Source organism: Siphateles boraxobius, unplaced genomic scaffold, assembly GCF_051911475.1.
Source record: "Siphateles boraxobius isolate OS27281-9 unplaced genomic scaffold, OSU_SipBor_1 41, whole genome shotgun sequence".
Taxonomy (NCBI): domain Eukaryota; kingdom Metazoa; phylum Chordata; class Actinopteri; order Cypriniformes; family Leuciscidae; genus Siphateles; species Siphateles boraxobius.
Window position 1 is genome coordinate 43,324,214 of NW_027509042.1, and position 27,941 is coordinate 43,352,154.

The 27,941-nt window shown below is 39.8% G+C and overlaps 2 protein-coding genes across 32 annotated transcripts in view; one reads left to right on the plus strand and one right to left on the minus strand.

Moving 5' to 3' along the window:
- The first annotated feature begins 18,771 nt into the window (after positions 1-18,771).
- On the plus strand, positions 18,772-26,594 carry hyi (hydroxypyruvate isomerase). Its single transcript, XM_077199860.1, has 8 exons — positions 18,772-19,126; positions 20,242-20,353; positions 22,012-22,126; positions 23,306-23,384; positions 23,461-23,510; positions 24,774-24,843; positions 25,941-26,075; positions 26,353-26,594. Exons 1-8 carry the CDS (start codon positions 18,928-18,930, stop codon positions 26,406-26,408), a joined length of 816 nt encoding a protein of 271 aa, XP_077055975.1. The 5' UTR covers positions 18,772-18,927; the 3' UTR covers positions 26,409-26,594.
- szt2 (SZT2 subunit of KICSTOR complex) overlaps positions 26,581-27,941 on the minus strand; it is a 115,753-nt gene continuing 114,392 nt past the window's right edge. For all 31 annotated transcript variants that reach the window (XM_077199854.1, XM_077199835.1, XM_077199856.1 and 28 more), the window contains one exon: positions 26,581-27,593. In XM_077199854.1, the coding sequence (XP_077055969.1) occupies positions 27,450-27,593 (144 nt within the window). In that variant the 3' untranslated portion in view covers positions 26,581-27,449. The remainder of the gene's footprint in view (positions 27,594-27,941) is intronic.

Here is a 27,941-nt window from a genome sequence, read left to right on the forward strand (position 1 = left end):
ACATATTGTGACGTCATGTTTCGAACGCGAACAAACAGCGCTACAGAGCGCGATTCCTCACTACCTTGAAAGAGAAGCAGCAGAAAGCTAGAAGAAGCTAGCCATAAACACCGTGAGTAGTGACCTTTCCCTTGTCAGTGGTGTAAAATATGTAGTTGGATTGTTTCATGTAACTTAGTTCTCCTCCCTCGCTGTGTTATGGCTTTGCTATGTGGGGATAAATGTGCTGGTTACGTTCGTGAGACAGCTGATTAGTACTCTTGTCATTGACCGTGAAACAACGTTACAGGAATCACCAACCCGTCGATCACGGTCGACAAGTCGATCTTGGAAGCATTTTAAGTCGATCGTGGAGAGTTTTCAAAATCAGAGGAAAAAAGCCTTTGCATTGCGCATTACAATCATGCCATTTTTGCCGCGCGCACCTTTCGGCTCAAGCCCCGTTCACACTACACGCGACCAAGCGACGCGATATCATTCATTTCAATGGTGAGCGGGCGACTTCCGGCGACACGCACGACAGAGACCGTTGGCGACTAGATGGGGCGTGTCTGGTGACTCAACAAAGTTGAGAAATTTTTTAATTTATGCAAATGAAGAGCGATTTTCGCGAGCGACAACCAATAGGAGTGGAGTGCACGGGATCCTTCTCCTCAGCCCCTGGGCCTGCAGTGATGGCTGAAAAATTGATCCTTGCGGTTAGCAATTTTCCACTTTTATTTGATATGTCTCTGCCCACGTACAGGGACATAAATAAAAAGAATGATGCGTGGAAAGGAGTTTCGGCGATTGTGGGGATTCCAAGTAGGTTTAAATGATTGAATAGTCTGTACAATTAACTATTTTTTTTGACAGAGACAGTAAACAAAACCTAACGTACTATAGTGGCATTTCTAATATTTTAGTGCTGTTTACACTCTCCATTTACACGTGTATATAATGTACTCCATAATGTTATTGAAATCAATGTATACTAGATATAAATAACATATTACTGTACTGTACAACCTATTACATCAGTACTTTATACTGATGGACACATATTAATATTATGTATTCTATGAAATATTCAGTATATGACAGGAAAGATGGCGCCAGGATGTTTGCCGGCTTGCCACAGTCTGTCCTTGTCTCTTTTATTTGTAATGTTTCTTGTTTGTTTTATCACGCGCTCTGTTTGCTCCCCTCTGGTATATGATCGCATGACGCTATTTAATATTCGATCGGCTGTGTCTGATTGTTTATTTTGCGATCCCAGAGATGATTGGCATCTGCACTCGCATTATGTGCCAGTCGCATTGAGGAACATGTGTTACCTGCCGGGATGTCTGTGCATGTGGAGGAAACGGCGAAGGAGGCGTGGGAAGCGTTCTGGAGTCCTTGTGAGATCGAAGAAGATTGGGAAGTTTCCAGTCATCGGACCTGCTTCTTCGATGGCGGAGGCCGTGGTCGTGAACCTGAGATGTTCATACATTGTGCCTGTCTTCCCGTCTTCGGCGTTGATGCCTCAGTTTTCGCGGATGGTGTACGTAAGGCGACAGTCTGCAGATCGAGATCGTGTTTTGATTTATAGACCCCCAAATTTTCATGGGGATTTTATACAAGAGTTCTCTGAACTTTTATCTGGTATTGTCCCTTCTTCTGACAATATTCTAATTTTAGGGGATTTTAATATACATGTGTGCTGCCCTTCAAAGCCCCTGGTCAAAGAATTTTTAAATTTAACAGAGTAATTTGATTTTTTGCAATGCGTTTTGGGTCCAACTCATGAACGTGGTCATACGCTTGACCTTGTATTATCTAAGGGATTCTCTGTTGATAGCGTGAAGATTGTCGATACTGTTTTTTCGGACCATAAGACTGTAATTTTAAGTTCTAACTTTCCTTGTGGCGCGCCGAGTAATATTGCTTCTGCCGCGGTTTCATCTCGCATACTCAATCCATGCACAGCTAGTAGTTTTTCAGCTGCTTTTAATGTCTCTTCTTTTTTTTCCTTGATCGAGTCACACTCTCCCTGTATGGGTTTGGAAGAGTTGGTCGATCAGTTTAATTCTTCTTGTTTAGAGATTTTAGATGTGGTGGCTCCTGTCAAAGTCAGGGGAAAAAAAGTCAAATCACAGCCCTGGTTGAACAGTACTACCCGCGCTCTCTTAGGCAGGAGTGTAGGAGGGCTGAATGCAAATGGGTCAAAGATAAATTACAAGTCTCTTATGAGATTTTGAAGAACCATTTGAACGAATATCAAAGAGCTGTTAAATTGGCTAGATCAAATTATTTTTCTGATATCATCTCCAGAAACTGTAATAATTCTAGAGTACTTTTCTCGACTATAAATGCTGTTCTTCATCCTACCGCTACTCCTTCATTCACTCCTTCTGCTAAGATGTGTGGAAGAGTTCTTAAACTTTTTTATTGGTAAAGTTGATGGAATTAGATCTCAGATTTCATCTGTTGTCAATGATTGTATTGCTCATGTTGACCCTACGAACCAATTAACCTGTTTTATGCCTGTTTCTTTGCAGCAGCTTAATGATATAACTGCTCATATGAAGTCCACCAGGTCTCCTGGTGATGTGCTCCCTTCTTCTCTGTTTAAGAAGGTACTTGATTCAATTGGCCCAAGTATTCTGTCTATTATGAATACTAGTTTGTCATCTGGTGTTGTTCCGGTTAGTTTTAAGCATGCGGTTATTCAGCCCCTTCTAAAAAGAAACGGCTTAGACCCCTTTGACATGAGTAGTTTTCGTCCGATTTCAAAATTGCCTTTTATTTCGAAGATACTGGAAAAAATTGTGCATGCACAGCTTAATGACTTTTTAATGAGGAATAACATCGCCGATAGATTCCAGTCAGGTTTTAGAGCTGGTCATAGTACAGAATCTGCTCTTTTGAGGCTCTCTAATGATATCATACGAGGTGTTGATTCTGGAAACCGTGTTGTTTTGCTTTTGTTAGATCTTACAGCGGCATTTGATACAGTTGATCATAACATTCTCATTGGTCGTCTTAGGAATCAGGTTGGTATTCAGGGCTTAGCCCTGAAATGGTTCTCTTCCTATTTGAAGGATAGGACTTTTTCAGTCAGTTTAGGGGATTATTTTTCTTCTGTTGCCCCTCTTGTGTGTGGGGTTCCACAGGGCTCTATACTGGGACCAATTTTATTTTCCCTTTATATGCTCCTTCTAGGCTCGATTTTTGAGAAATTTGGGATTCAGTATCACCTGTATGCGGATGATTCTAAAATTTACTTACCACTGAAACATGGGCATAAATGTGCCATTCAGTCTCTCCGTGCATGTTTGGCCGAAGTTAAGTGTTGGCTTGCAAATAACTTTCTCCAATTAAATGAGGATAAGACCGAGATGATTTTATTTGGAAATAAGGGCTGTGTGGATGATGACTGCCTGGGGTTGTTTCCTGGGAAAAAATTGTCTAGCGTGAGGAACCTTGGTGTCATTTTTGACTCTGAGCTTAAATTTGACCGGCAAATCAATGCTGTCGTTAAGAATAGTTTTTTCCATCTTAGATCAATTTCTAAATTGAAATCTATCCTTTCTTTTGACGATATGGAGAAGGTTGTTCATGCCTTTGTGTCATCCCGTTTGGATTATTGTAATGTATTGTATCTGGGTGTGAGTCAGGCTTCTCTCTTCCGCTTGCAGCTCGTTCAGAACTCAGCTGCCAGACTTTTAACGGGCACTAAGAAGAGAGAGCACATTACTCCGGTTTTAATTAAACTACATTGGTTACCCATACGATACAGAATTCAATACAAAGCTTTGTTGTATGTTTTTAAGTCTCTGCATGGCCTAGCACCTGAGTATGTTACTGATTTAATCAGCCGCTGTCAATCAAGTAGATCTCTGCGCTGTAATGACCAATTGCTTCTCATGGTTCCGCGATCCCGTTTGAAATGTAAAGGTGATCGGGCATTCTCTGTTGCAGCTCCTAGGCTCTGGAATGACCTTCCTCTGTCTGTAAAAACTTGTCCTTCATTGGGTGCTTTTCAGAGTGCGCTTAAAACTTACTTGTTCTCTTTAGCATTTGACAATGCTTTGTAAGTTTTTATGTCATATGTTTGCATTGTTTTTATGTCTTTGTTTTTACTTTTTTTTTCTTTTATACCTTCTGTACAGCACTTTGGTTCCACTTGTGGTTTTGAAAGTGCTCTATAAATAAAGTTGAGTTGAGTTGAGTTGAGTATATCTTGTATCTGTATACAGATATTAATATTGTATTGCAACATATCACAGAATAAAATAGGCCCATACTATGCTTACTCATTGCATCTTATCATACTTTGTTATACATTTTCTTAAAAGTAATATTTGTGTCACATTTGTGTGCTCATACATATATGTGTTTTTTTTTTTTTTTAGTTGAAGAATGCAAAAAAAATGGAAAAACCTCTGTGATGTATACAGGAGGGAAATAAATAAAAACAAAAACAAAAAAAGTGGCTCAGCAGCTGATCATGCTAAGCCTTGGAAATACAGTGCCATCATGGGCTTCCTCACACCCTTTATGGAGTTCAGAAGCACTAGTGGAAACATGCCTCAAGGGTTTGGACAGTCAGCGGGTCAGGGAGAGCCAGCCATCCAGCCATATCCTGTGACAATCCAGCTACAGACTTCAAGCAGCCAGCTAGATCCAACCAGCAGCCAGCTTGATTTAACCAGCAGCCAGATTGATTTAACCAGCAGCCAGCTAGATCCAACCAGCAGCCAGCTAGATCCAACCAGCAGCCAGCTAGATCCAACCAGCAGCCAGCTAGATCCAATCAGCAGCCAGCTAGATCCAACCAGCAGCCAGCTAGATCCAATCAGCAGCCAGCTAGATCCAACCAGCAGCCAGCTAGATCCAATCAGCAGCCAGCTAGATCCAACCAGCAGCCAGCTAGATCCAACCAGCAGCCAGCTTGATCCAACCAGCAGCCAGCTAGATCCAATCAGCAGCCAGCTAGATCCAACCAGCAGCCAGCTAGATCCAATCAGCAGCCAGCTAGATCCAACCAGCAGCCAGCTAGATCCAACCAGCAGCCAGCTAGATCCAACCAGCAGCCAGCTAGATCCAACGAGCAGCCAGCTAGATCCAACCAGCAGCCAGCTAGATCCAACCAGCAGCCAGCTTGATCCAACCAGCAGCAGAAAGCAACCAAGACAGGAGAAAGAAAAGTTTACACAGGGCACTTCAAAAAAAGGGGGGGGGGGAAACTCTCTTTTTTTGAGAAACATCTTGTCTCAGCTCTAAATAGGGCAGAGGCTGCACCATCCAATCCTCCACCAGCATCTGAAGACCCAGATGAACTTTTTCTTCCGTAGCCTGTTGCCACAAATCAAAACAATCACATCTAGAAGGAGGGAAAGAGTGAAATTTGATATTCACCGAATTATCTTTGAGGCACAGTGCAGCCAGGAACAGGAAGAGAGCGGGGTACAGCTGACAAGGCCATGAGGGGTGTTCGTAAGCTTATTTACCCTCGTGGTCCTGTCAGCTGTACCCTGCATCCAAGGTTAATATTGTTAAGCGTTTTTGTTATTATGAGAACAAGGTACAGCTGACAAGGTTGAGCTATAATTACAGTTTACCCTCATGTAGTCCAGCTTCATGTTGAGTTTTGTTTTGTTGTTGTTTGGGGGTGGGGGCACGTTTAAAAAGAAACCAATTCAAATAACAATAACTTTTAGGTCATTCTTCAAATAAAAATACATTTGTTCCAGAATGTTCAATGTTTCTTAAAAATATATATATATTTTTTAAGGGTAAATTTCTTCAGCACACCACAAATAATATTTAGAAGAATTTTGTCCATGTAGCAAGTCAGTTGGATCCAATACTGATTTCATGAAATTATTAAGTATATATATCTATATATATATATATTAAAGTTTGTAGCATTTCATAGTGTGATTACCATAGTGCAGTCACTTATTATTCATATGTTTTGCTGTTATGTATATTGGAAAGAAATGTTTATTGAGCATATCTTATAGTATAGCCATGCAGGATATAATTTAGTATTGAGAAGAGATGATGGAAACACATGGAAACATTGCTCTTTTATTATAATGTGGGTGGCTCTTAAAAGAGCCTTTGGTTTAGTGCAGAAAAGATCCTTTCATGCCTGTCACACCGGTGGCTGCCAGGGAACTGCCCCCTCAGCACAGAAGTAGTCGACCAGGGTCTCCCTCACACGCATGGCATCGCGGGAAGCGTTGTTGCTCCCTGCTCTGCTGGTGTTCTGCAGCGCAGAGGCTTCCCCTTCCACAGCCAAGGTTGGTGCGTTCCGCATACTCCCTGTTGTCCTCCGCAGAAAGTTGTGTAGAACACAGGATGCTTTAACACATGCTTCCACATGATCAGGGCTGACACCAATCACACGCCGATCCATTCGCCACTGTGCTGCGAGTATACCGAACGCATTCTCAACTGTCAGCCTTGCCCGTGAAAGCCTGTAGATAAACACCCTGTGTCTACTGGGAAGGGTGGTGGTACCTGGGAAGGCTCGCATCAAGTTTCTGCGGAGAGGGAAGGCCTCATCTGCCACAAAGACGTGAGGCTGGGGTCCCAAGTGTTCTGCTCCTGGTAGCAGTGTGTCCTCTGGTAGGCCAAGGGGCCACTTTGAAGACCGTTTCCAAAGGAACAATTTGCCAGAGTCCCACCATCACTGGACTTCCCATAACTGCCAACATCTATGATGCGGAAACAGTACCTGGCATCTACAACTGCCAAGAGGACAATAGAGAATGTCCCCTTGTAGTTATAGAATAATGATCCAGAGTTGTTGGGAGCCTGGAAAACCACATGTTTCCCATCAATAGAACCAAGACAGTTTGGGAAGTTCCAGCGATGGTAGAAATCTGCTGCAATGTCCCTCCAATCTTCGGTGGAAGGAACCGGCATGTAGTCCTCAACCATGGAGTCCCAAATGGCCCTTAACACCTCTTCCACGATACCAGCTACAGTGCTGTGCCCAACCCGGTAGCTGAAGGCAATAGTGCAGTATGAATCCCCTGTTGCAAGGAATCTGTGGAAATGTGTATTAAGAATTCAAGTATACATTTTTATGAAAAGAAAGTATATTATTCTACAATGTTGCACTTAAATAAATACATTATATATTTATATTTATTTTTATAATAATTTAACCGACACATTAAATAAGATTCAACATGTAATATATGTCACAACATGTTATATATGATTCTTCTTTGATACACACAAAGCTATAATATATACACACACTTTATAAGTATAAACAAGTATAAATATAAACACACACACACACAGGCATATATATATATATATATATATATATATATATATATATATATATATATACATGATATAGTTCCTATATATATATATATATATATATATATATATATATATATATATATATATATATAAATATATCCTCTAGGCCTATCACAGATAGCAAGGTGTCATTGATTAAATATTGAAACATATGTGTGTATTTATTTACTGATTAAATTAAACGTGGTAGTCTTAGTTTATATAAAAGCATCTAAATCGATTAAATATTTTAATCAACCTGGTTCGGTACGCATTTAAATAGGCTCGCTTACCGTAAACAAATTGCCAGCCGTTCACCGGGGGAAATGGTTCGGCGGAACCGTGTATTGTCCTTGCAAATCAGGGGACCCACCCTCCGCAGCAGCAAATCAAACTGGGTCCTATCCAGCCTGAAGTACTGCTGGAACCGGACTTCATCCAGCCGCAGTTCCTGCACCAGCCGGTGGTACTCGCCGTGCTGTGTGCGAGCCCGAATGGTCTCGTGAACCCAGATAGACCGGCGTTTGCGCTTGTGCCGTAGATAAACGGCCGCAACGAGAAAAATCGACTTCTGTGTCTCGTTCATCTTCATGCTTCACTACAGACGTTTTTATGTACGGAGTATATTTATATTTAATATTTTCCCTCCAGAAATTGTGTTTTTTAGCGGCAAGAAAGCTGATTCGCTGTCTTTTGGATGTCATACTAGTCAACCATTAGTGGGAACGCCCACTAGCGACCTCATCGCCAGCGACTGGCGACTTGCAGCGACAAAGTCGCGTGTAGTGTGAACGGGGCTTCATGCGGACGCGTCGAGTTTAAACAAGGCTTTACGCTTTAACCAGCTCAGCCACAGTAACAGCTCATATTTAGCCAGCTAAACTTTTACTACCCTGTTAGAAAAAATATATAGTTGCATAGTTTCATGTGTTTCTTCTTCGTCGCTGTATTATGGGTTTGCTATGTGGCACGGGCGTCAGTTTGGTTTGAAATGTGGGGGGGGGGACAGAGACGCATTCGGAAGTGCATTTTCAGAAGTGCTGGGTACAAACAAAAATGTCTTAAAGAGGCTAGGCACTGAGTTGAAAGCCATATTACCTGATTTATTGTTTAGGCTAATAATACGTAATAACAGTAAACGTTACGCACAAGCGCGGCATATCAAGAAATGTACAAATCAGGAATGTGTATCGTGTACTCTCTCTCTCTCTCTCTCTTCCTCTCACTCACACACACACACACACACAGTCCAGCATTAGAATGCAACAACCATTCTTAATCCTTAATTGTTGCACAGGCACAGCGGCCTGTTATGTTTGTCAGTCAGCAAAAGTAAAATCACACACTGCTCAATTGAATATGAAGGCAAATGGCTTGCATTAATTCAACCACATTTATCAATTCAATATTAAGTCCAAAATAGTTTTTGACTCACCAATCGGAAGATTATTTGTACATAAAATCCATCCGCCGCTCTTTCCTCGTGAAGACGTAGATCACATATTTTCTTTCATACCAGTCTGTTTGAAACGATCGGACCATTTTGGGGCCCTTTCCTGCACTAGTCCATCTAAGGCAGGCGTAGACCTCCCGCTTGCTATTAACTCAGATTTTGAATTAAAATCGAGCTTAGAAAAATTTCTTAACTCGTGATCACGGCCGGTGCTGTCATTTTGACTTTGGCTAGCTGGTGTAATGACGTTAGCTGCGCAAATGTCCAGTAGGCTAATATCTCGATTTTAATTGGTCCATGTCTGATACGTAACGGAGATGATTACTGGCATAACATATTTAGCCTACGTCCAAAGGCACAGCAGATTTGTGCTTTTTGCCGTAGGCTACATGTTGAAGAATACAGGAACGAAGTGCGCATGCGCAACATACCGTAAACAAATGATAGTAAAAGAAAAATGTTAGTAGACAGTAAAATCACTGCTTATTCTACCATTTGTTTTTTATTTGATTATGCGTAACTGCTACATTTGTCATCATAACGTCTAAAAAATTGGAATAACATACATATTGCATATATAAAAAATAAGAATAAACAGTAAAAAACAATTTTTGCAGGGTAGTGCCTAGTTTGCCTACCCAGACCGCACGTCACTGAAACTTGTCAAAGTGTGCAGCCTCTCTCTGCTCAACCCGTAAGTAAATCCATCGATCTGTCTAGTGGTAGACCTTTTGCCAAGCGTGTCAGAGGTTACGGGTTCTAATCCGCATTCGGCATGTTGTTGTTTTTTCTCTCATCAAAACTAAATATGTTCATCAGTGGTTACAGTCTATATCAAGCAGGGACACGTTTGTGTGCATTTTATTTTGAGATTTCACCGGAATGTATATAGACAGTCTCCACAACGGCTATAGATTGAAGAGCGCGTTCGAGTGAAGACTGTGCGAGCCTGTATCCATGACACTGATTGCCGTGGCAACGAGCGCTCAGCTTGAGTTCAAAAACAACACATTTTAGCGCCAGATCTCTTATTTAATAGAGAATTAAATGAATGCTCTGCTAGTTAACTGGATATGGTTTATTTATCACTCGATCTATGCTTTGGGAACATTAAAGACGCTTATAAGGGCTATGCAAAACCACCCCTTGGAGATTCAGATCACAACGCAATCCAGCTCGTCCCGCAGTATAAACAAAAACTCAAAACCAGCAAACCCGAGATAAAGACAGTCAAACAGTGGACTGATGAGTCTGTTGAATGCCTTAGAGGCTGTTTTGAATGTACTGTGTGGGACATTTTCACGAACACTTGTAAGAACTTGGAAGAGTTGACTTCAGTGGTGACTGATTATATTCGTTTCTGTGTGGACTGTATAATCCCAGAAAAAACTTTCAGAGTTTTTCCAAATGACAAACCTTGGGTAAACAAAGAATTAAAGGTTGCACTACAAAGGAAAAGGATAGCTTTTGAACAGGGAGACAGGCAAAAAATGAAAGCAATTCAGAAGGAGATTAGACAGATAACATATAGTTGTAAACAGAAATATAAACTACAGATTGAGGCGAAAATTAGGGGGAATAATCTGAAACATGTATGGCAAGGAATGTATACAATGATAGGGAAGGCAGAGAAGAAAAGGCACATAGATACAAATGGAGATGATCAAGCATTTGCAGATGATCTGAATGTTTTTTATGCACGATTCGAAACATCAGACTTTCTCTTGGAGCGTGATACCATTAGACAGCAGTTACAGTTTGGCAATCCCCCGATTATTACAGCAGATGAGGTACGTAGAGTTTTCAACAAAATTGATCCTAAAAAAGCTCCAGGCCCTGACCAAATAAGTGGTAGGGTTCTGCAGAAGTGTAGTGAACAACTTAGCTTAATCTTCTGCCAGCTTTTTCAAGAGTCATTAGACACACACTACATTCCTAAAGCCTGGAAGTCCTCGCTCATTGTACCAGTACCTAAGGTAGCAAGACCAGCTGTTTTAAATGATTATCGTCCAGTCGCCCTTATATCAATCGTGATGAAGAGCCTAGAAAAAATTGTTCTGAGACATATTTTAAATGATGTGCAATGTAATCTCGACCCTTTACAGTTTGCCTATAGGAATAAGCGCAGCACAGATGATGCACTTCTGTATATGCTCCATAATATCTATTGCCATCTGGATAAGCCCAAACGATATGCCCGAGTTCTCTTTATAGATTTCTCCTCTGCCTTTAATACCATCAGGCCTCACATTATGATGGAGAGGCTGGGGCAGTTAGGGGTAAATCCTAATATAATCAGGTGGGTTGAGTCCTTTCTGACGGAGAGAACACAGTGTGTTAGGGTAAATGAAGTTGTGTCCTCTCAGATTATGACCAACACAGGATCCCCACAAGGCAGTGTCATCTCACCAGTATTGTTCACTCTTTACACCAACGAGTGCAGAAGTAACACATCTGAGCATCTCACAATAATATTTGCTGATGACACTGCAATAGTGGGGTTAATACAGAACCGTGATGAGACCAACTATAGGGCCTGGGTGAATTCATTCGTAGACTGGTGCAGGTCCAGCTGTCTTCTTCTAAATATAAAGAAAACAAAGGAAATAATAATAGATTATAGAACTGGGAGCCAGCCACACCAGTGCTTGTTTATAGACGGAGAGGAGGTGGCAATTGTGGCAGAGCACAAGTACTTAGGCACAATAATAGACAATAAGTTGCAATGGAATAGTAATACCGACACCATATATAAGAAGGGGCTGCAGAGACTTTACTTTATGCGGAGACTGAGACAGTTTAGAGTGGACAGAGACATGATGTTACTTTTTTATCACTCATCTGTGGAGAGCATGCTACTTTTCTGTTGCGTTGCATGGTATTTCTCTTTGTCAGTGACCAACAAAAACAGATTGAGCAAGATACACTGGGCATATGAGATGTTGCCATCACAGAGAAGGTTTAGGCTACCTTATTTCCAGACAAATCGAGCCAGTAAGTCATTCATTCCAACTAGCATCACTCTGATGAACAAGAAGTTACCTGCAGGACAGCACTTTAAATAGCACTATTTAGCACTTTAACAGCACTAATAGCACTTTAAGCAGGTTTCTTTGAGTCTTCTGTCCTGATGCTGTGTACGTGTAGTGGAGTGGTGGGGATGAGAGAGGGGGGTGGTTGGGGTGTGGGAAATTCTGTGTACTCTGTATTGTGTCATGTAAAATTGTCTTTGTATAAATGTATCTGACGTGCTGTAGGGGCAGAACAATTTTCCGAGAGGATAAATAATATTTAAACATAATCTAATCTTATTTGTATTAGGTACCGTGGCGCCTCAATGTTTCAAAAAGTGGTGGGTACAAAATGACTCATGACGAAATCTGGTGGGGACGCGTAACCACCGTCCCCACCGAAATCGACGCCTATGCTATGTGGGGGGAAATGTGCTGGTTACGTTTGTGAGACAATCAGCTGATTACTATTATTATATATTAAGACCCTTGATCCTCACCTGACTATGGCTTTGTAAACTTTATCCATGATGTGGTTTATAATGGACTGTGGTACAGAAACAGTGACAATGTTACACACTCTTGGCTTACTCTGGCTATTCTCTGCTGTCTCAGACGACGATATGTTTGTCCCGATTCAGCCACCGTAGCTTCTTTAAAAGGGAGGGGTGAGCGGTGGGCTGAGCCATTAGTGCAACTCGCAGCCGAACCGCTAGATGTCGCTAAAAAACACACACTGCACCTTTAAATAAAACCAGACAGAAGCAAAGAGTTAATAATAAACTATGACATGATTTTTCTATTTAAATGCAAAAATATTACCTGTTTCATTGGGTTTCATTTCAAATGGGTGCATGACTGACAAATATGCATGACATTAAGTTTAAACTGCAATCCAAATGCATGTAAATTTAATATGTATATAAATCTTTAATTTGTGCAGAAAGGCTAGATGAACAACAGGTGCTCACGATTCTCTGTAATTCTCAACACGAATTAGTTGCACGATGCTGACATCTTCGGCGGCTCGCCATCACATCCTAAAAATGGATTAATTGCTGTCCATGGGAGACCTCTTAAGGGAGGGAAAGCACACTGACAAGTGCGTGTAGAAAAATACTATCGGACACTGGAAAAGACAGATTTTGTTGTGTTATAATTAAATGATTGAATGCAATCTGTGGGCCTGGCTGCTGTAAAAAGGGCCCCTGACAGTGTGTTCTGTGAAATGTGTGATGTTTATCTCTGGAGGGAGGCAGTGAAAGGGTTGACTGTGCCATCACACTGTGCTGAAAGAATACAGAGCTCTGTGTGGGTGAGACGGGCCCTGATCTTACACACTTTTCCCCCGTGATTTTCTCAATCGTAGGAAGAGCGCGAGAGCAAAATGTTTTTCAAGCTGTCTGTTCCATTTGCTACTGCGTTCCTGTCTCTCATACCCCACAATCCACCCACCATCCCCGTCTTCTGTCACTCATCGCTGACAGATCATCCGTGACCTGCCAGTCTGAATACAGAGCAAAACGACAAGCTCAGATTCACATGTAGCCGGTAATTGTTTTCCATCCAGCTCGCTGGTTCCTTTTTGGCACACGCAAAAAGCACAACCAAATTTGCTTTTCCATTTGGGGAGACATTATGAATGGATGACTTTGATTATTTTATATCTGGATCGGTTAAGCACGTTGGACCCCATCTGCAGGTTCGTGGCAGAATCGTCAGCTCTTAGCTTTGGCGTACATTAGAATAAGTGTGACTGCCTGTTGCAAGAGAGATAATGGAGAAGACGCAAAGAGACTAGCGCACTTATAAGTCTCGCAAGCTTGAAGACGACTGGTTTTCCATGTTTCGCCACAGTCGTTCGCTTATCGAGCGCGTTATCTGAATGTCTACACCCGGTGAGCACCAATCTCAGTCAGCAATGAAAGAGGCAAATCTCTATATAGTTCTTTGAGTTGCTCCCGCTAGGTAACCATTTCCATTTCTGAAACAGCTGGAAGTGCAGATTTCTGCTCGAGTCCCTCTCTAACTCGGCTATTTGAATTTATTCTCGGGTGGTTGTGAATGTGAATCATTGGGTGGTTGTGAATCATTGGGCGTATGAGTTGACTGCCTGGGTCCTGATTTTGATTAAAGCAATTGTTCTCTTCAAAATGTTAAATTGGACATTTTTGTTCCAAACCTTTATGACATATGACAAACCCCATTGTTCCCTTCAAAAGAATCTTTGAATTACCCGGCCGGTATACAGGTTGGCTTGATGAATAATTGACTAAATGAACTCTCAGTACATGTGAGAAGGTGAAAAATGCATGCACAAGACCTAAAGAGAGCTGGCTAAACAGGATGTTAAACATGATAGCTGGCCCACGAGCCTCAGAGCTGACACAAGTCTTGCATGTGACAGGTGCAGCAAGATGTGCTTTACAGTGTCCTTGATCAGAGAAATAGTTCATTCAAGAATTATAATTCTGTCAGTGTTTACTCACCTTCATGTCATTCCAAATCCATTTTCAAAAGTAATATCCAAATAATAGAAATTATGAAAAGCTCTTTTCCATGTCTTAGACATAGAACAGAGAATTAAGATTAAAAACAAAACACTGAAGGAAAAAAACACTGAGGGTAATATTGATCTCTCATATCTATGTATGAAAGACTGTAACTGTGTGACCTTTGCGCTAATTATGTCTTTAGTGGTTTGTTTTTCATCTGCATCTTTTCAAAACGTGTACGAGGCCTTCATGGTCTGCATATTCGGCACATTATTGTTCCTGTTACATTCGCTTCATTTGCATTTAAAGCAGTTCTTTTCAACATGCTTCTCTTGAACGGGCCCAGAATGTTTAAAGTACGTCCTAATATCCGAAATATGAGGACATGCATTGTTAACTAAAAGCTCACTGAGTAGGACACAAGCCCAAAGCTCTTAACCGTCCTCAATATCCAATGAAGAAACGGGTCTATTACTTTCTTTCCAGTAGTGACATTTACTATGTATCAAATGCAGCCCCTCATTCACTGCCTCCCCTACAGAGCAAATCCATTTCCTCCTATGATTAATTTCATTGTTGCCGGAGATATTATTATTCTCCCATATTGCTCAGCCTGGGTCCAGGGATTGGCCTTGATTTGTAATTCTGCTAGGGTCTCGCTGTTGTTAGGAAGCACATGCTCGCCTGAGCTACACGGTAATAAGAATCCGGGCACTCTTTCTCCCGTCAGAACCCAAAACATCATTCCAAAGCCAGGTTATTATGGCAACACAATATCCCACCGGATAGCGGGTCACCGCGGATTATTGCACAATAATGACGGAGGAAAATTAGAACATAATAAACCGGGAACATTACAGTCCAAAGCACACAGGTAATCATCATTTACAGCAATTAAGATTGAGCCATTTCTGCTAAATAATAGTCTATGAGTTTGATTCACTTATGGGTGAACACCCTTGGATTTACATAATAGTCTCATCAAAAGGGTTATGCCATAATTATTGTTATATTTTGATCTCGGGGAATGATTACCTTGTAAAATAAGTGTACTTTGGTGTTTTTAAAATTCCCAACCAAAGAATATATCTCCTGTATTTTACTTGTTGCTCCTCATACAGCTTACATTCACCAAACATGGCCTACATTCCTTCAAACTACTGAAACTACAAGAGGCTTATGAGCTTTAGACTGTTGGAAACATCCAGGCAAGGACAACAATCATTTTAGTAAAACATATTCTTTTAAAGTGCCCCATTATGGTATTTCGAATATTCCCTTTCATGTAGTGTGTAATAGAGCTGTTTGTGAATGTAAAAGTTTCAAAAATCAAAGTGCAGATAAATGGAGTTATTATCTACTAAAAGTAAGTGATTCTGAACTGCCTGAAACGATTCGTCAGTAATTCCAGTCTTACTTTTTGATCCAACCTACATATGTGTGTAACTAATTTGCATAATGCTCTTGATTGGCTGAACAGCGACTCTTAGCTCCGCCCTCAAACACTGTAGTTTATCTGAGACTGGAAGAGTTTGGTTTGTGTTGTTCATGTCGAGAAGTCACTGTTTTCTGCTGACAAAGCAAATCCACTTTAATGAGATTGATACGGTAAAACCCGCGCCATCGTTACTGTCCGTATCACTGTGTATCAAGAGCTGAGATTCAGATATGATAATGAGCGTTTGGTCACAACAAACTGGGTCATCTGACCAATCAGAACAGAGCAGCTCTCAGAGAGGCGGAGTTTAGAGAGACTGAATCCTTCATCGAATGGTTTCAGACACTGTGAGAAAAGAGCTGATGTTTCAATAGTGTTTTTTGAACTTGGATGCATGTAAAAAGTATAGGAGACACTCAAAACAAAACAATGAACCTTTCAAATAGCCTAATAGGGGCACTTTTAAAACACAAAGCAGGACATTTTGGATATTAAAGAAACTGTACAAAATATGCTTTAAATAAATATTTGTCCTCCTCTTGCAGAGGTGCAGTAATCATCGGTCCAGTCCTGCTGATGGACAGTTCTCCCTGAAGATTGGACTGATAAGTGCAGTGGCGTCTGGCTGTCATACTGTAGCTGAAGCTTGTTAGGGCTCAGGCCTGAGAGGTCTAAACACCCCCACTTTCAATTTCCTGCTCCAGTGACCCCCGCTTTCTTCTCTAGGGGTGTGTGTGTGTGCATCAGACCATCCACCATCTGCTACATATAGATTTACTATTTACAGAATACTGCACTCTATATACTGCCTAGTATTTTGTTCTTTTAAATGGTACGTGAAACAGCCGGCAATATTTCATGATAAATGATCCCAACGGACATGTTGCATGTGAGTTGTGTCCATCATCTGGGAAATAAAAAACAGTTGTATTTTTGTTATTTTTTGCATATGATGCATTATGGAGTGATTGTCTTATTAAAGATAGAGAGATGCAACTACTTTAATGATGTCAGTGATGTTGACTTTTATTCTGAGTCATTGTTGCTTATATAATGTATTGTTCCTCTCAGTTCAGGCAGATTGTTCTGCAGGTTTTATATTCCATGAGCGTACTTGAGCCCAGGTGGTTCATTAACCTTTCCTGACCTCCAAGCGGATGTTGCATTGAATATTTACTAAAACAACATGGAATGATACTCAAGACACTCACATAGGATTACATCACCTTCTGGCCCAATGAAAAAAACATACAGTAAGTGTAAAACATTGATGACATCGTTTTCAACTAAAAAGTTTTAGCCATTCATTTACACAGTGTTTTGGGGCCTGAAAACACAAACTTTTGAAAAAGGGTTTCAGAGCACTAGTTTTTGAAATCGATACCGTTATCGTCTCTGTGTAAACTACAAAAATGTGAATTTGTGAAAACAGTGACGTCATGCACATGTGTATTACATGTTGAGTCTTTAGGCGCTTAGTGTTTCCTGGCAGCAAAATACAGCATTTTTAGTCGATTTCATGGATGGGAATCATTTTGACAAAGTTGTCATCTATATGTGAAAAGAGCAAAGGAAAAAACTTTTCAGTTTTTAGTACATTGTTGTCATGTAAAGTACACTAAAACATCATAAACATCTATTTATTTATTCTATACATAAAATTGTCCCAACAACAAAAATACATATTTAAAGAATTTTAAGAAAATACCCATTTGGAAATTCAGGACACAATTAAAATTGTCTTTATATTTTTTTCTCCCCTCAATTAAGCTCAGGTTTCTTTAATCAATTTCTATTTCTTATCAAAACATTGTACATAAAATCTAAATTTTTCATACTATGCAGAGGTACAGTTAGAATACTAAAACGCTTCCTAATAAATAAATAAATAAATAAATATAACTGCAGTAATATACTACTGTCTATAAAAATGATTAATTGCTGCCTCAGTAATTCCACTGTGGTACAGAACAGAAATATGGTATTCATATTTTCTCAATTTACTCTAAAACTATGTTAGATAACGTTTAAGTTTAAAGGGACGAATGAAAATTCTTTCATCAATTACTGTATGAATTTCGTTCGTCTGCTGAACACAAAATAAGTTATTTCGACAGATGACGGACCATTGACTTACACAGAATCCCCCCCTCACCAATAGCATGAAAGTGAATGAACATGTTATGCTACCATATGGATCCATTGAGCCAGAGAGAGTTGCCATTAAGTCGTGTCCCACATGACCCAGTGGAGGTGGTTCTGTATGTGCAAGCACGAGACACACCGATTGAATGGGTTTCCTGTTCTGAATACTGTCTATACATCATGCATGAGGCATATACGCCAGTGAAGCAGAACGCATTTGCACTTTCAGCGCTTCCTTCATTGCTCATTGTTATCATCCTTAAACATGCAGGAACATTGGTTTCAGCACAACCGTTTCTTTCTGTATCTCACATTTTCAAATGCTTCTGTGGACACTTTTTATCTCTGTCAGCCTGGAAAGCCTTTAAACGTAATGACTTTTAAAGACATACAGCAATATTGCTAAAGCTACTGTAGGCTATACAAGATAGAAAAAAGGACAAAGATGTTTCAAAATGTGAAAATAGGCTATAGCATAACCATGTTAAGTTCATGTTAGGTCTAAATGACTGGTAATTGTACTCAGTAACAATAAGTTAAGTCATATTACGCAAATGTAACACATAGCCTACATTTTTTGTGCTAAAATTCCTCTAATAGGCTGTTTAATGCCTAATGTTAAAATCTTGTTTATTCTTTTTTTTATAGATTTTTATTTATTTATCTCTGTTTAGTAGCTTTTTAGTCAAGACTTTAAAGTTTGCGTACATACAAGCAACTGGCTTTGAATTTTAATCCTTCCCTAAGAAATTAGTAAAAGTGTGACAATTAGCACCAGTCACCAACAACCTTAATAATTGTAATTAAATAATTATTAATATTGTTAATTACATAAAACATGCATTATTGTTAAATATAAGTATGTAATTATGGGTAATATTAAAAGTGGGTAAACATGACCGGCAGCCTAAGCGTCCGTGCGCATGCGCGCGCAGAGAGACACGTGTTCAGTCAGCTGATCTGAGGATGTAAACACTGAGCACGTGTGGCTGATCAATGAGCTCTGGACCTTGATCATTCAGTTAGTTATTAGTTTTGCTGTCTGTCTCCTAAACGGCTGTTTGTGTTTGTCCTGCTGCAGACGTTTTAATGGCCCCGTTAAAGTTTTGTGCCAATATTTCATGGCTCTTCACGGAGTTGCCGGAGTTCACGCAGAGGATGCGCGCCGCGGCGCGTGCGGGGTTCCGAGCGGTCGAGGCGGCGTGGGTTTACAACGCGGACCTGAAAGAGTTAAAAACAGTGAAGGATGAAACTGGACTCGAATTTGCGCTCATAAACACACCCCCGGGTAAGACAGAATACACACAGTGAAGGGCAGACTGATTGCTAACGGATAGATAGATAGATAGATAGATAGATAGATAGATAGATAGATAGATAGATAGATAGATAGACAGAGAAAGACAGATGATAGATAGATAGAAAGATAGATAGATAGATAGACAGACAGACAGACAAAGACAGATGATAGATAGATAGATAGACAGACAGACAGACAGACAGACAGACAGACAAAGACAGATGATAGATAGATAGATAGACAAACAAACATACATACAGGCAGACAGACAGAGAAAGACAGAGAAAGAGAGATGATAGACAGACAGATAGATAGATAGATAGACAGACAGACAGAGAAAGACAGATGATAGATAGATAGATAGATAGATAGATAGATAGATAGAAAGACAAACAGAGAAAGAGAGATGATAGACAGAAAGACAAACAGACAGAGAAAGAATGGCAGATTATAAACGGTTAGAGATAGATAGATAGTCAATCAGAGAAAGACAGATTAAAAATAGATAGATAGATAGATAGATGGATGGATATATAGACAGATATATTCTTTATGAAAGCGATGTGTGAAACTGTAATTGCAGTGATATAATGAGAGTGTCAGCTCACAGTTAAAGGTCTCGGGAGGGTGTTTATCAACGACAGGAATAGAATAACTTTCAGTTCATTGGTCACAGACATAATGGTGCTTCATATGCAGATAAAACTGCTTAATGGAATAGATCTGACCTTTCTCAACTCACGGGGGAAGTGTGAACCCGTTACACTGATCTCATGTTATCCTGCTCTGATGTAAGCACATTTAACACTACTGAAATCTCTCTTTGTTTTCTTAATTCAGCTTTAAAACACAGACCTCATTCAAACTGTGTTGTGGATAGTTTCAGTCTTAGGTGTGCTGTCCATCATCAGGTTTTAACGTCTGGATCCTCCAGCATTTTGTGCATCAAAGTAACATACAAACAAAAAGGCCTATTGTCCAGGAGTCAAAATTAATTCGTAAATACAGTCATAAAGGAAATTTAGAAAATGTATATTGGAAGGATCTTTCTGGATGGTTTAACTCCCTGATGATGTGTTATTTGTTGTGATTTTGTCCTGCAGGAGATTTAAATGCGGGAGATCTGGGATTGTGTGCTGTTCCCGGGAGAGAGCAGGAGTTCAGGCAAGGTTTGGATCTGGCGGTGCGGTTCGCTAAAGCACTGGACTGCAGAAGGTACTGGTGCGAGTCTGGTGTTTCATATGCATGAAGAGCAGGGTTTAGTCCAACAGAGTGCTGTGAGGAGGACATATTTGTCTAGGCCAAAACCCAGAAATTAGTTTTAGCATTTAAGCAGCACTTCTGGTTCCATTGTCCTGAAGTCATCAGCTGCATCCAAAATCACACACTTCCCTACTATACAGCGGGCGAAAAGCAGTGTGCGACAAAAGAAGTATGTCTGAATTCACAGTACTCATAAAAGAGGCAAAAAGTCCCCGGACGACCTTGTGCATATGATGAACACTTTACTTTCCCATGAGGCCACAGGAGAGGATTTGTGAATGGCAGTGTAGTGACGTAACTGACGCTGGTAGGTCACATGATAATGACAACATGGTGCGTCCAGATTACATTCATACTATATCGAACATACTTTTTCAGCCGGTGTGAAGAAATTACTTATTCAAAATAAGTATGTACTCAAAAGAGTATGTGATTTCAGACGCAGACAGTGTTTTATAATGGTTGTTATAAAGTGTGGTATATATTATAGGTCATAAACCCGCCTTTTCTATGTAATCCAATGGGACAAGAGCCAAACTAAAAAAAATCAAATTACAGTTGAAATAATTTTTTCCCAAAGGTGGCTTCTGTCATGTTATTTATATCACACAGATGTATGTTCAACCGTTTTTTTTTTTACCAATACGTTTGTTTTAGTTAGTTATTAGATGCTATAAAAACATTGTGTACAGTTATGATTGACAGCTGTCTGTGTAAGCGGGAGCTCGATGCCGTACGTAATGACGGAACTGCCGCAAGATGTCAACGGGATATTTTGGCTTCATTTTTCTACAGTTGAGACACTTCTATGGCCCGAAATAAGCTCTGTTGTTAAGTTAACACAAGCTCAAGATATTTTCATATTTTATTCTATGACGTAATGTGATTTTTAAGTCTTTTACCTGTCTTGAAAAAGGTCTAAATGAGACTACAGAGTTTGTCAGAGACACAAATCTACTCACCAGTTGCTTTTACAGCTTCATTGTGTTTATATTCGGTGCTGTAGCAAACTATTCTACCTCAAAATGTCTTTTTATAAGTAAAACTGAAGCTTAGTGAGGGTGTTGTTGAAGTCTGCTTTTTACTTCTCTCTGTATTTAGGCTTTATAATTAATTGCGTTGTGTTCATTTGTGAGGATTATCATGATGAACTTCCGGGTTTGCCTGCAAAAATACGTCATCACTCCAGCACACTATGGCAATTCAATTCAGGATACTGCAGAAATACAAATGTTGTATTTACATGGAAGAGATCACTTTCATTGCTTGTTGCTCGGTGTCTGGTTAGGACACACAATGCCTAATGTAACTATAACAGGGATGCATTGTTTCAATGACCTGATTTTCTATTCACAGTGAACCGCTCGAAGTTCCCTTCATATTATGCAGCGCCTCGCGCTCAGTGCGCACTGAAGCTGAGAGAATTGGAACCAGAACTTAAGCGTCTAGACTGTTCCTCACTAATATAGATTGAGATCATCTGAAATCCTCTCTGCCCCAGACCTCCTCTAACACACTCCACGGGAACCTTGTTCTCTCCGTCAGCTGAGATTTCAGCCGATCTGGAGACGTGTGCACTGAGAGGAACTCATGCTAATGCTTCTGTCCAGGATCCACCTGATGGCTGGCAGGGTTCCCGCGGGGGCCGACCGCTCTGCTGTCGCCATGGAGATGGAGGACACGTTTGTGCAGAACCTGAAACATGCGGCAGGTGTCCTCTCACAGGTGACCTCTGACCCCTTCACTGCATCACGAGTCACATGGCAGAGGACTAGCATGTGTTTATATTCTCTGTGAAGTTTCTTTAGTCTCTACATTTCAAGCTTTAGTGATACAGAAGGCTAATTCCTTTTACATGCTCAAACTGTCAATCATAGTAGCTTGTAAAAGCAAGAAATAGTTAAGACTAGGGATGCACGATATATCGGCCACCATATCGGTATCGGCCGATATACGTTAATTTTTAGTGTTATCATTATCGGCCCAATTAGAACATCTGTCCGATATATTAAAGCTGATAAATAATGTATTCCTTCAGCTGAGACACTTCTACGGAGCCCCTAAAGGGACCTTTGCAAAAACAAAACAAAAAAAATCATACTTTCACGCGCGCACGAGAAAACTAGCGCATGCACACAAACTTCAAAAATGGAAAAGACAGTAAAGTGCAACATTAGCTGCGCAAATCTGTCATATAGGCTACATACAATTATAGTGAGGACATCCTCCTAATTGTGTGCTGGGGTCATGGATTTTAATGGCTTATTTTTGTAATGAGGATCTCAAAAACTATATAAAAAATGTGGGTTTAGATTTATCAGCCAATATATCTGTTATCGCCTTTCAAATAAAAAGAAAAATTATCGATTATCGGTCATCATTTTTATAACGGTGCATCCCTAGCTAAGACTGCTTATTTAGTCAGTAATCACTAATAATTTATTCAAATATAACTCAATTAATTTATTCTTATGTATGCAACACATGCATTTAGTCATCTGTCTTTATGTTCTAATTCAAAACTATTTTAATTTCTTTCTATTTACATTCCATTCCATAGATGCAATATTTGACTTTTAGAATAAAAAAAACCCTTTTATTCAGCAAGGAGACATCGAATTAATCAAATGACAGTAAAGACATTTATAATGTTACAACAGATTTTATTTCAAATAAATGCCCTTTGTTTGAAAAATATGAAGCAGCACAACTGTTTTCAACATTGATAATAATCAGAAATGTTTCTTGCGTATCGAATCCTCATATCAGAATGATTTCTGAAGGATCATGTGACACTGAAGACTGGAGTAATGACGCTAAAAATTCAGCTTTAATCACAGGAATAAATGTCTTTTTAAGAAAACATCAGCTGTTCTCTTTATTCTGTTGTTCTTTACTGTACAGGAAGGCATTCTTGGACTGATTGAGCCAATCAACACCAGGATAACAGATCCACGATATTTCCTCCACTCCCCACACCAGGGTAAGACATTTCTTTTTCCATGGATGTTTGTGTACTTTGATTCCAGATTATTGAGGCGTGTGTTTTTGTCCCGCAGCCGCAGTGATTCTACAGAGAGTCGGTCATCCCAGCATCAGGATGCAGATGGTGAGGGAAACACACTTTCTGCAAAGCGTTTTAGTTTTTCCCTAAAGTCAAGGCTTTTATTTCATCAGTAATCATGCAGCTTTTGCAATCTTAAATTAATTGAGACATCAAATATTTGTAGTTTTTTCAGGATTATTGAAAAGGAAAAACGACTGAAGGTGATTCTTACCGTTGAAGTGACTTGACAAACCTTGTCTTATATATTCATAATTTTAACTTAATGTAAAAAAAAAAAATATTATCATTTTTATGTTTCAACACCCTAGAAACTATGGAAGCTTGTATTCACCACAGAATAAAATAAATCTCATTATTCTGATAATTCAGAGTTTATATCTCGCAATTTTTACCTTATTTCTCGCAATTCCGAGATTAAATATAAATGTAGAATTGTGAGATTTAGGGTATATTTACACAATAGCGATGACTTAAAAACTGAAAAAAATGTTGTGTATAGACGACAACATTATCAAAATGATCCCGTTCACACGGATCAGTGAAAACGACTAAAAACTCTGTTTTCTGCGTCCAGGCCAGTAGATGGCGATGTCACCTTGTAAAGAAACATTACGCGCCTATAGACTGAACGCGTAATACACGTGCATGACGTCACTGTTTTCACAAATTCATGTTTTTGTAGTAAACAAAACACCGCCTAAAACACCTAGAACAAATTATTCAGTACAATTTAACTACTACACCTTAAAATAAAGTTTAACCAAAGTTTTAGTTGAAAACAGTGTCGTGTAACAGGACCCTTATACATGCAATTGCGCAGAAAAAAGTCATAATCGTGAGATAAAAAGTCATTACCGTGTCTATGCCGTGGTATAAACAAGTTTCCATAAGAAACCGCATTGCAATCCAGTATAAAAAAAAAAAAACACAAAAAACCTCAGCAAGCACATAGTGAAACCACTCACGTTTTCTGTTAGAATCCAGTTATCTGCTCATTCAACCTGTTGTTCCACGTTTTAACTTTATTCGGGTTGTGTTTGTAGCAGCAGTGAGAAGCGAGCGTCATGTGAAGTCATTTTCACTTCTCTTATTACTGAGCGACTGCACTGCACATGCTGTCCTTTCCTGGGTAATAAAATCACTTTCAGCTCTTTGAATAAATCATATGAGGGGAGTTTGTGCAGGGATGCCGTGTTTGTTTCCAGACGGAGAAGGAAGGACGAGTGTTTCACAGTGAAGATGATCAACCGCAGAACACAAGCAATGTGTGACTTCAGATTACACACTCTCTCTCTCCTGTTGCAGGACATCTACCACTGGCAGATCATGGATGGCAACTTAACGCAAAATATACGCAAATACTTACCAATGACAGGTAAATGTGGGACTCTTAAAGTCAGCATGAAATTACAACTTATCTTACACTCGAAAATTTCGGACTCTTGTGTGCAAGGACCTTATCCTAAAAAAAAATTCTGAAATTTTCGAATGATAAAAAATAAATACGAAATACGTTTTGACAATTCAGAGCCACAGAATGACGAATACGAACAAGTGCACACGGATATTTCGGACTCAGTGTGCAAGGACCTTTAAGGCCAATTCAGAGAACGCTGACAGTCACCAGATTACAGTCACATGACACTTCTCAGACATTCTACACAGATTCTGACAGATGCTAACGGACATGGATAACTGCAGTGTTGGGTGTAATGCATTATTAAGTAATTACAGTAATTTAATTACATTTCCCTTGAAGAATTTTTTTTTCTGTAATTTAATTATACTTAATTCTGATGTAATTGCATTACATTTAAAATTAATTTCTAATGATAAAATGTATGTTTTTTTAATGTAACCTCCCTTTAAATAGGGAGAATAATAATTTATGCAATTTTATATTTATTTGAAAGAATTAAAAGCGCAGTTTCATGTCTATCCTTGGATTGTTCAACTGGTTGAGGTTGATTTGAGATTTAGAAAGTAACAAGTAATGTAATACTTTTTTAGAGAGAGTAAATGGTACATTAATCTAATTACACTGTTGAAGATGTAATTAGTAGCTAGTAATTCATTACTTTTTTAAATTTACTAACACTGGGTAATACACTGATCCCACAAAACAAACCCCCCTTTATTTTTAATATCAGTTCCTGGTTTAATGTGAATGATTCATTAATGCATATTTTTTCTAAATTTGTCTAGAAAGTTACAGGAATCGTGCTATAAGGATTTTGTTAATATTTTGAAATTTATTTGAATGTTTTCTGTTTTCATTTTAAGCTTGGTGAAAGTTTTTGTAAATTTGTTGTGTTAGTCATTTTTAAGTTTTAGTTTATTTCAAGACATGTGATTTTTTTAATGATTATAATTTGAGCTTTAGTTAACGATATGAACCCTGCACTACATCGGGCCAGAAACAGTCCGAGGAAAATCTGTCAATGGACTCTCACATCTTTATCTCTGTCACAGGCCACATCCAGATCGCTCAGGTTCCTGACCGCCACGAGCCGGACAGTGATGGAGAGATCAGCTTCCCGTTCCTCTTTAAACTGCTGGAGGAGCTGGACTATCAGGATTACATCGGCTGCGAATACAAACCTCGGGGTGAGTGAAGGAAAGCCAGGTTTATGAGCTTTAAAATGGCTCTTGTTTTTATTATTAATGTTACAGGATGAAACCGTTCCATACATTTTTAAGATGAAAATAATGTTGCACAAAAAGAGCTTAAGATATTTTCTTATACCGTAGATCATTAACCAAAAAGGCTAACTTGCATTTATATCCAGATTGCAGTTGCTATCAAGTTGCAAAGAGTATTTTGAGTGTAGTATAGTGAAATTTGATTCTTGGTAATTTCATATTTGTAATTGTGATTGTCCAGGTTCCACAGAAGCAGGTCTGGACTGGGTCACAAGATACTGGAACGATCACAACTGAGGACCAATTTAACTTCTTAAATTCATGCCTTTTCTAAAAGGGCACCATGTATTAAAATGCCAAGACTGTAATTTTCTAAAGATTAAAACGGACTCCCATGTTCAATCGTTTAATTATTAATACTTCACTTGTGCATGGCTGTCTACGAAATAGCATTGGCCATAAAGAACACTTGTTTTAATTTAAGATTTATTGTCAAGCGTTTTTTCTTACAAACCAGCCTCTATTTACATAATGTACAAATTTCAGTTTCAGACATTTGAATTGATAATTAACATTATAGCATTTTAATAATTCTTTCTTCCAAAAAGTCCCAGTGTCCTTCATGAAAACAAAACAGTAAAACACATTATTCTTCAGTTTTTGTCACAATGGGAGTCACATTTGGTTTTCAAAGGTTTCGTGTCAAAGATTTCCCACGATCTTTGCACATCTAGTGTCGTCTGGTTAGTAGGAATAACCGTAACGCCGCTCTTAATGATGAATGTACAAGAAGACCATGCAACCATTTCAAGAGATTCTTCTTGAAAGGTGAATATGATACACAAGCTCCCAGCAACTTCATAAGGTAAAAACAAAGGCATAAAGGCACTTTTGGGATGATGAAATGGCAGTAAAAGACAACTATGTTGCAGAAAGTGATGCATTATGGGGCACAAAACTATTCAACCTGCAGAAACAGTTGTTTCTCGAGGAGCGCAGATGAAAACCTCAGACTTTATGTTAGCCGGATCTAATGTGCATGGAGACATCAGTTTCCCATCAGCAGCTGAGAGGAGATGGAGAATAAACAGGACAAATGAACACAGACGACAGGAGGACAGTGTGGCTTTTGCAAAACAGTGCAGTCTCACACACCACTACATCCCTCCCAGTTAACCGCACTCAAATCAACAGGGCGGCCCATTTATCGTTTATCCTGTGCAAAATGATGGCGATTTAATTGCTTAAATGGATGCAACCTGTCCGACGCAGCACGCATTACACACACGAGATGCCTTCAGCGGCTCAAGGCTGAATCTGACACTGAAAGAAACACGCTCACAGAAGGCCCGTCCAGAGGTTGAAGCACGCGGTGTTGATGACCGACTCCAGATGGTGGTACATGGAGACCAGCTGTGGTGGAGGACTGCTGCTCGGCTGACTCTGAGCGGGTAACGGCTCTCTGAACACCACCTTCAGACTCTGCAGAAGAACAACACAGGCTGAAACACTGGGATCTGTGCTGGGAAACACTGGGATCTGTGCTGGGAAACACTGGGATCTGTGCTGGGAAACACTGGGATCTGTGCTGGGGAACACTGGGATCTGTGCTGGGGAACACTGGGATCTGTGCAGGGAAACACTGGGATCTGTGGGGAACACTGGGGTCTGTGCTGGGGAACACTGGGGTCTGTGCTGGGGAACACTGGGGTCTGTGCTGGGGAACACTGGGGTCTGTGCTGGGGAACACTGGGGTCTGTGCAGGGAAACACTGGGACCTGTGCAGGGAAACACTGGGGTCTATGCTGGGAAACACTGGGATCTGTGCTG

Bases quoted from the DNA above. Each gene is read 5' to 3' on its own strand.
- hyi (XM_077199860.1), top strand. From the start codon at position 18,928: ATGGCCCCGTTAAAGTTTTGTGCCAATATTTCATGGCTCTTCACGGAG. The intron at 20,354-22,011 runs GTACTGGTGCGA...GCTTCTGTCCAG, and splicing joins AAAGCACTGGACTGCAGAAG to GATCCACCTGATGGCTGGCA. The intron at 24,844-25,940 runs GTAAATGTGGGA...TCTCTGTCACAG, and splicing joins CAAATACTTACCAATGACAG to GCCACATCCAGATCGCTCAG.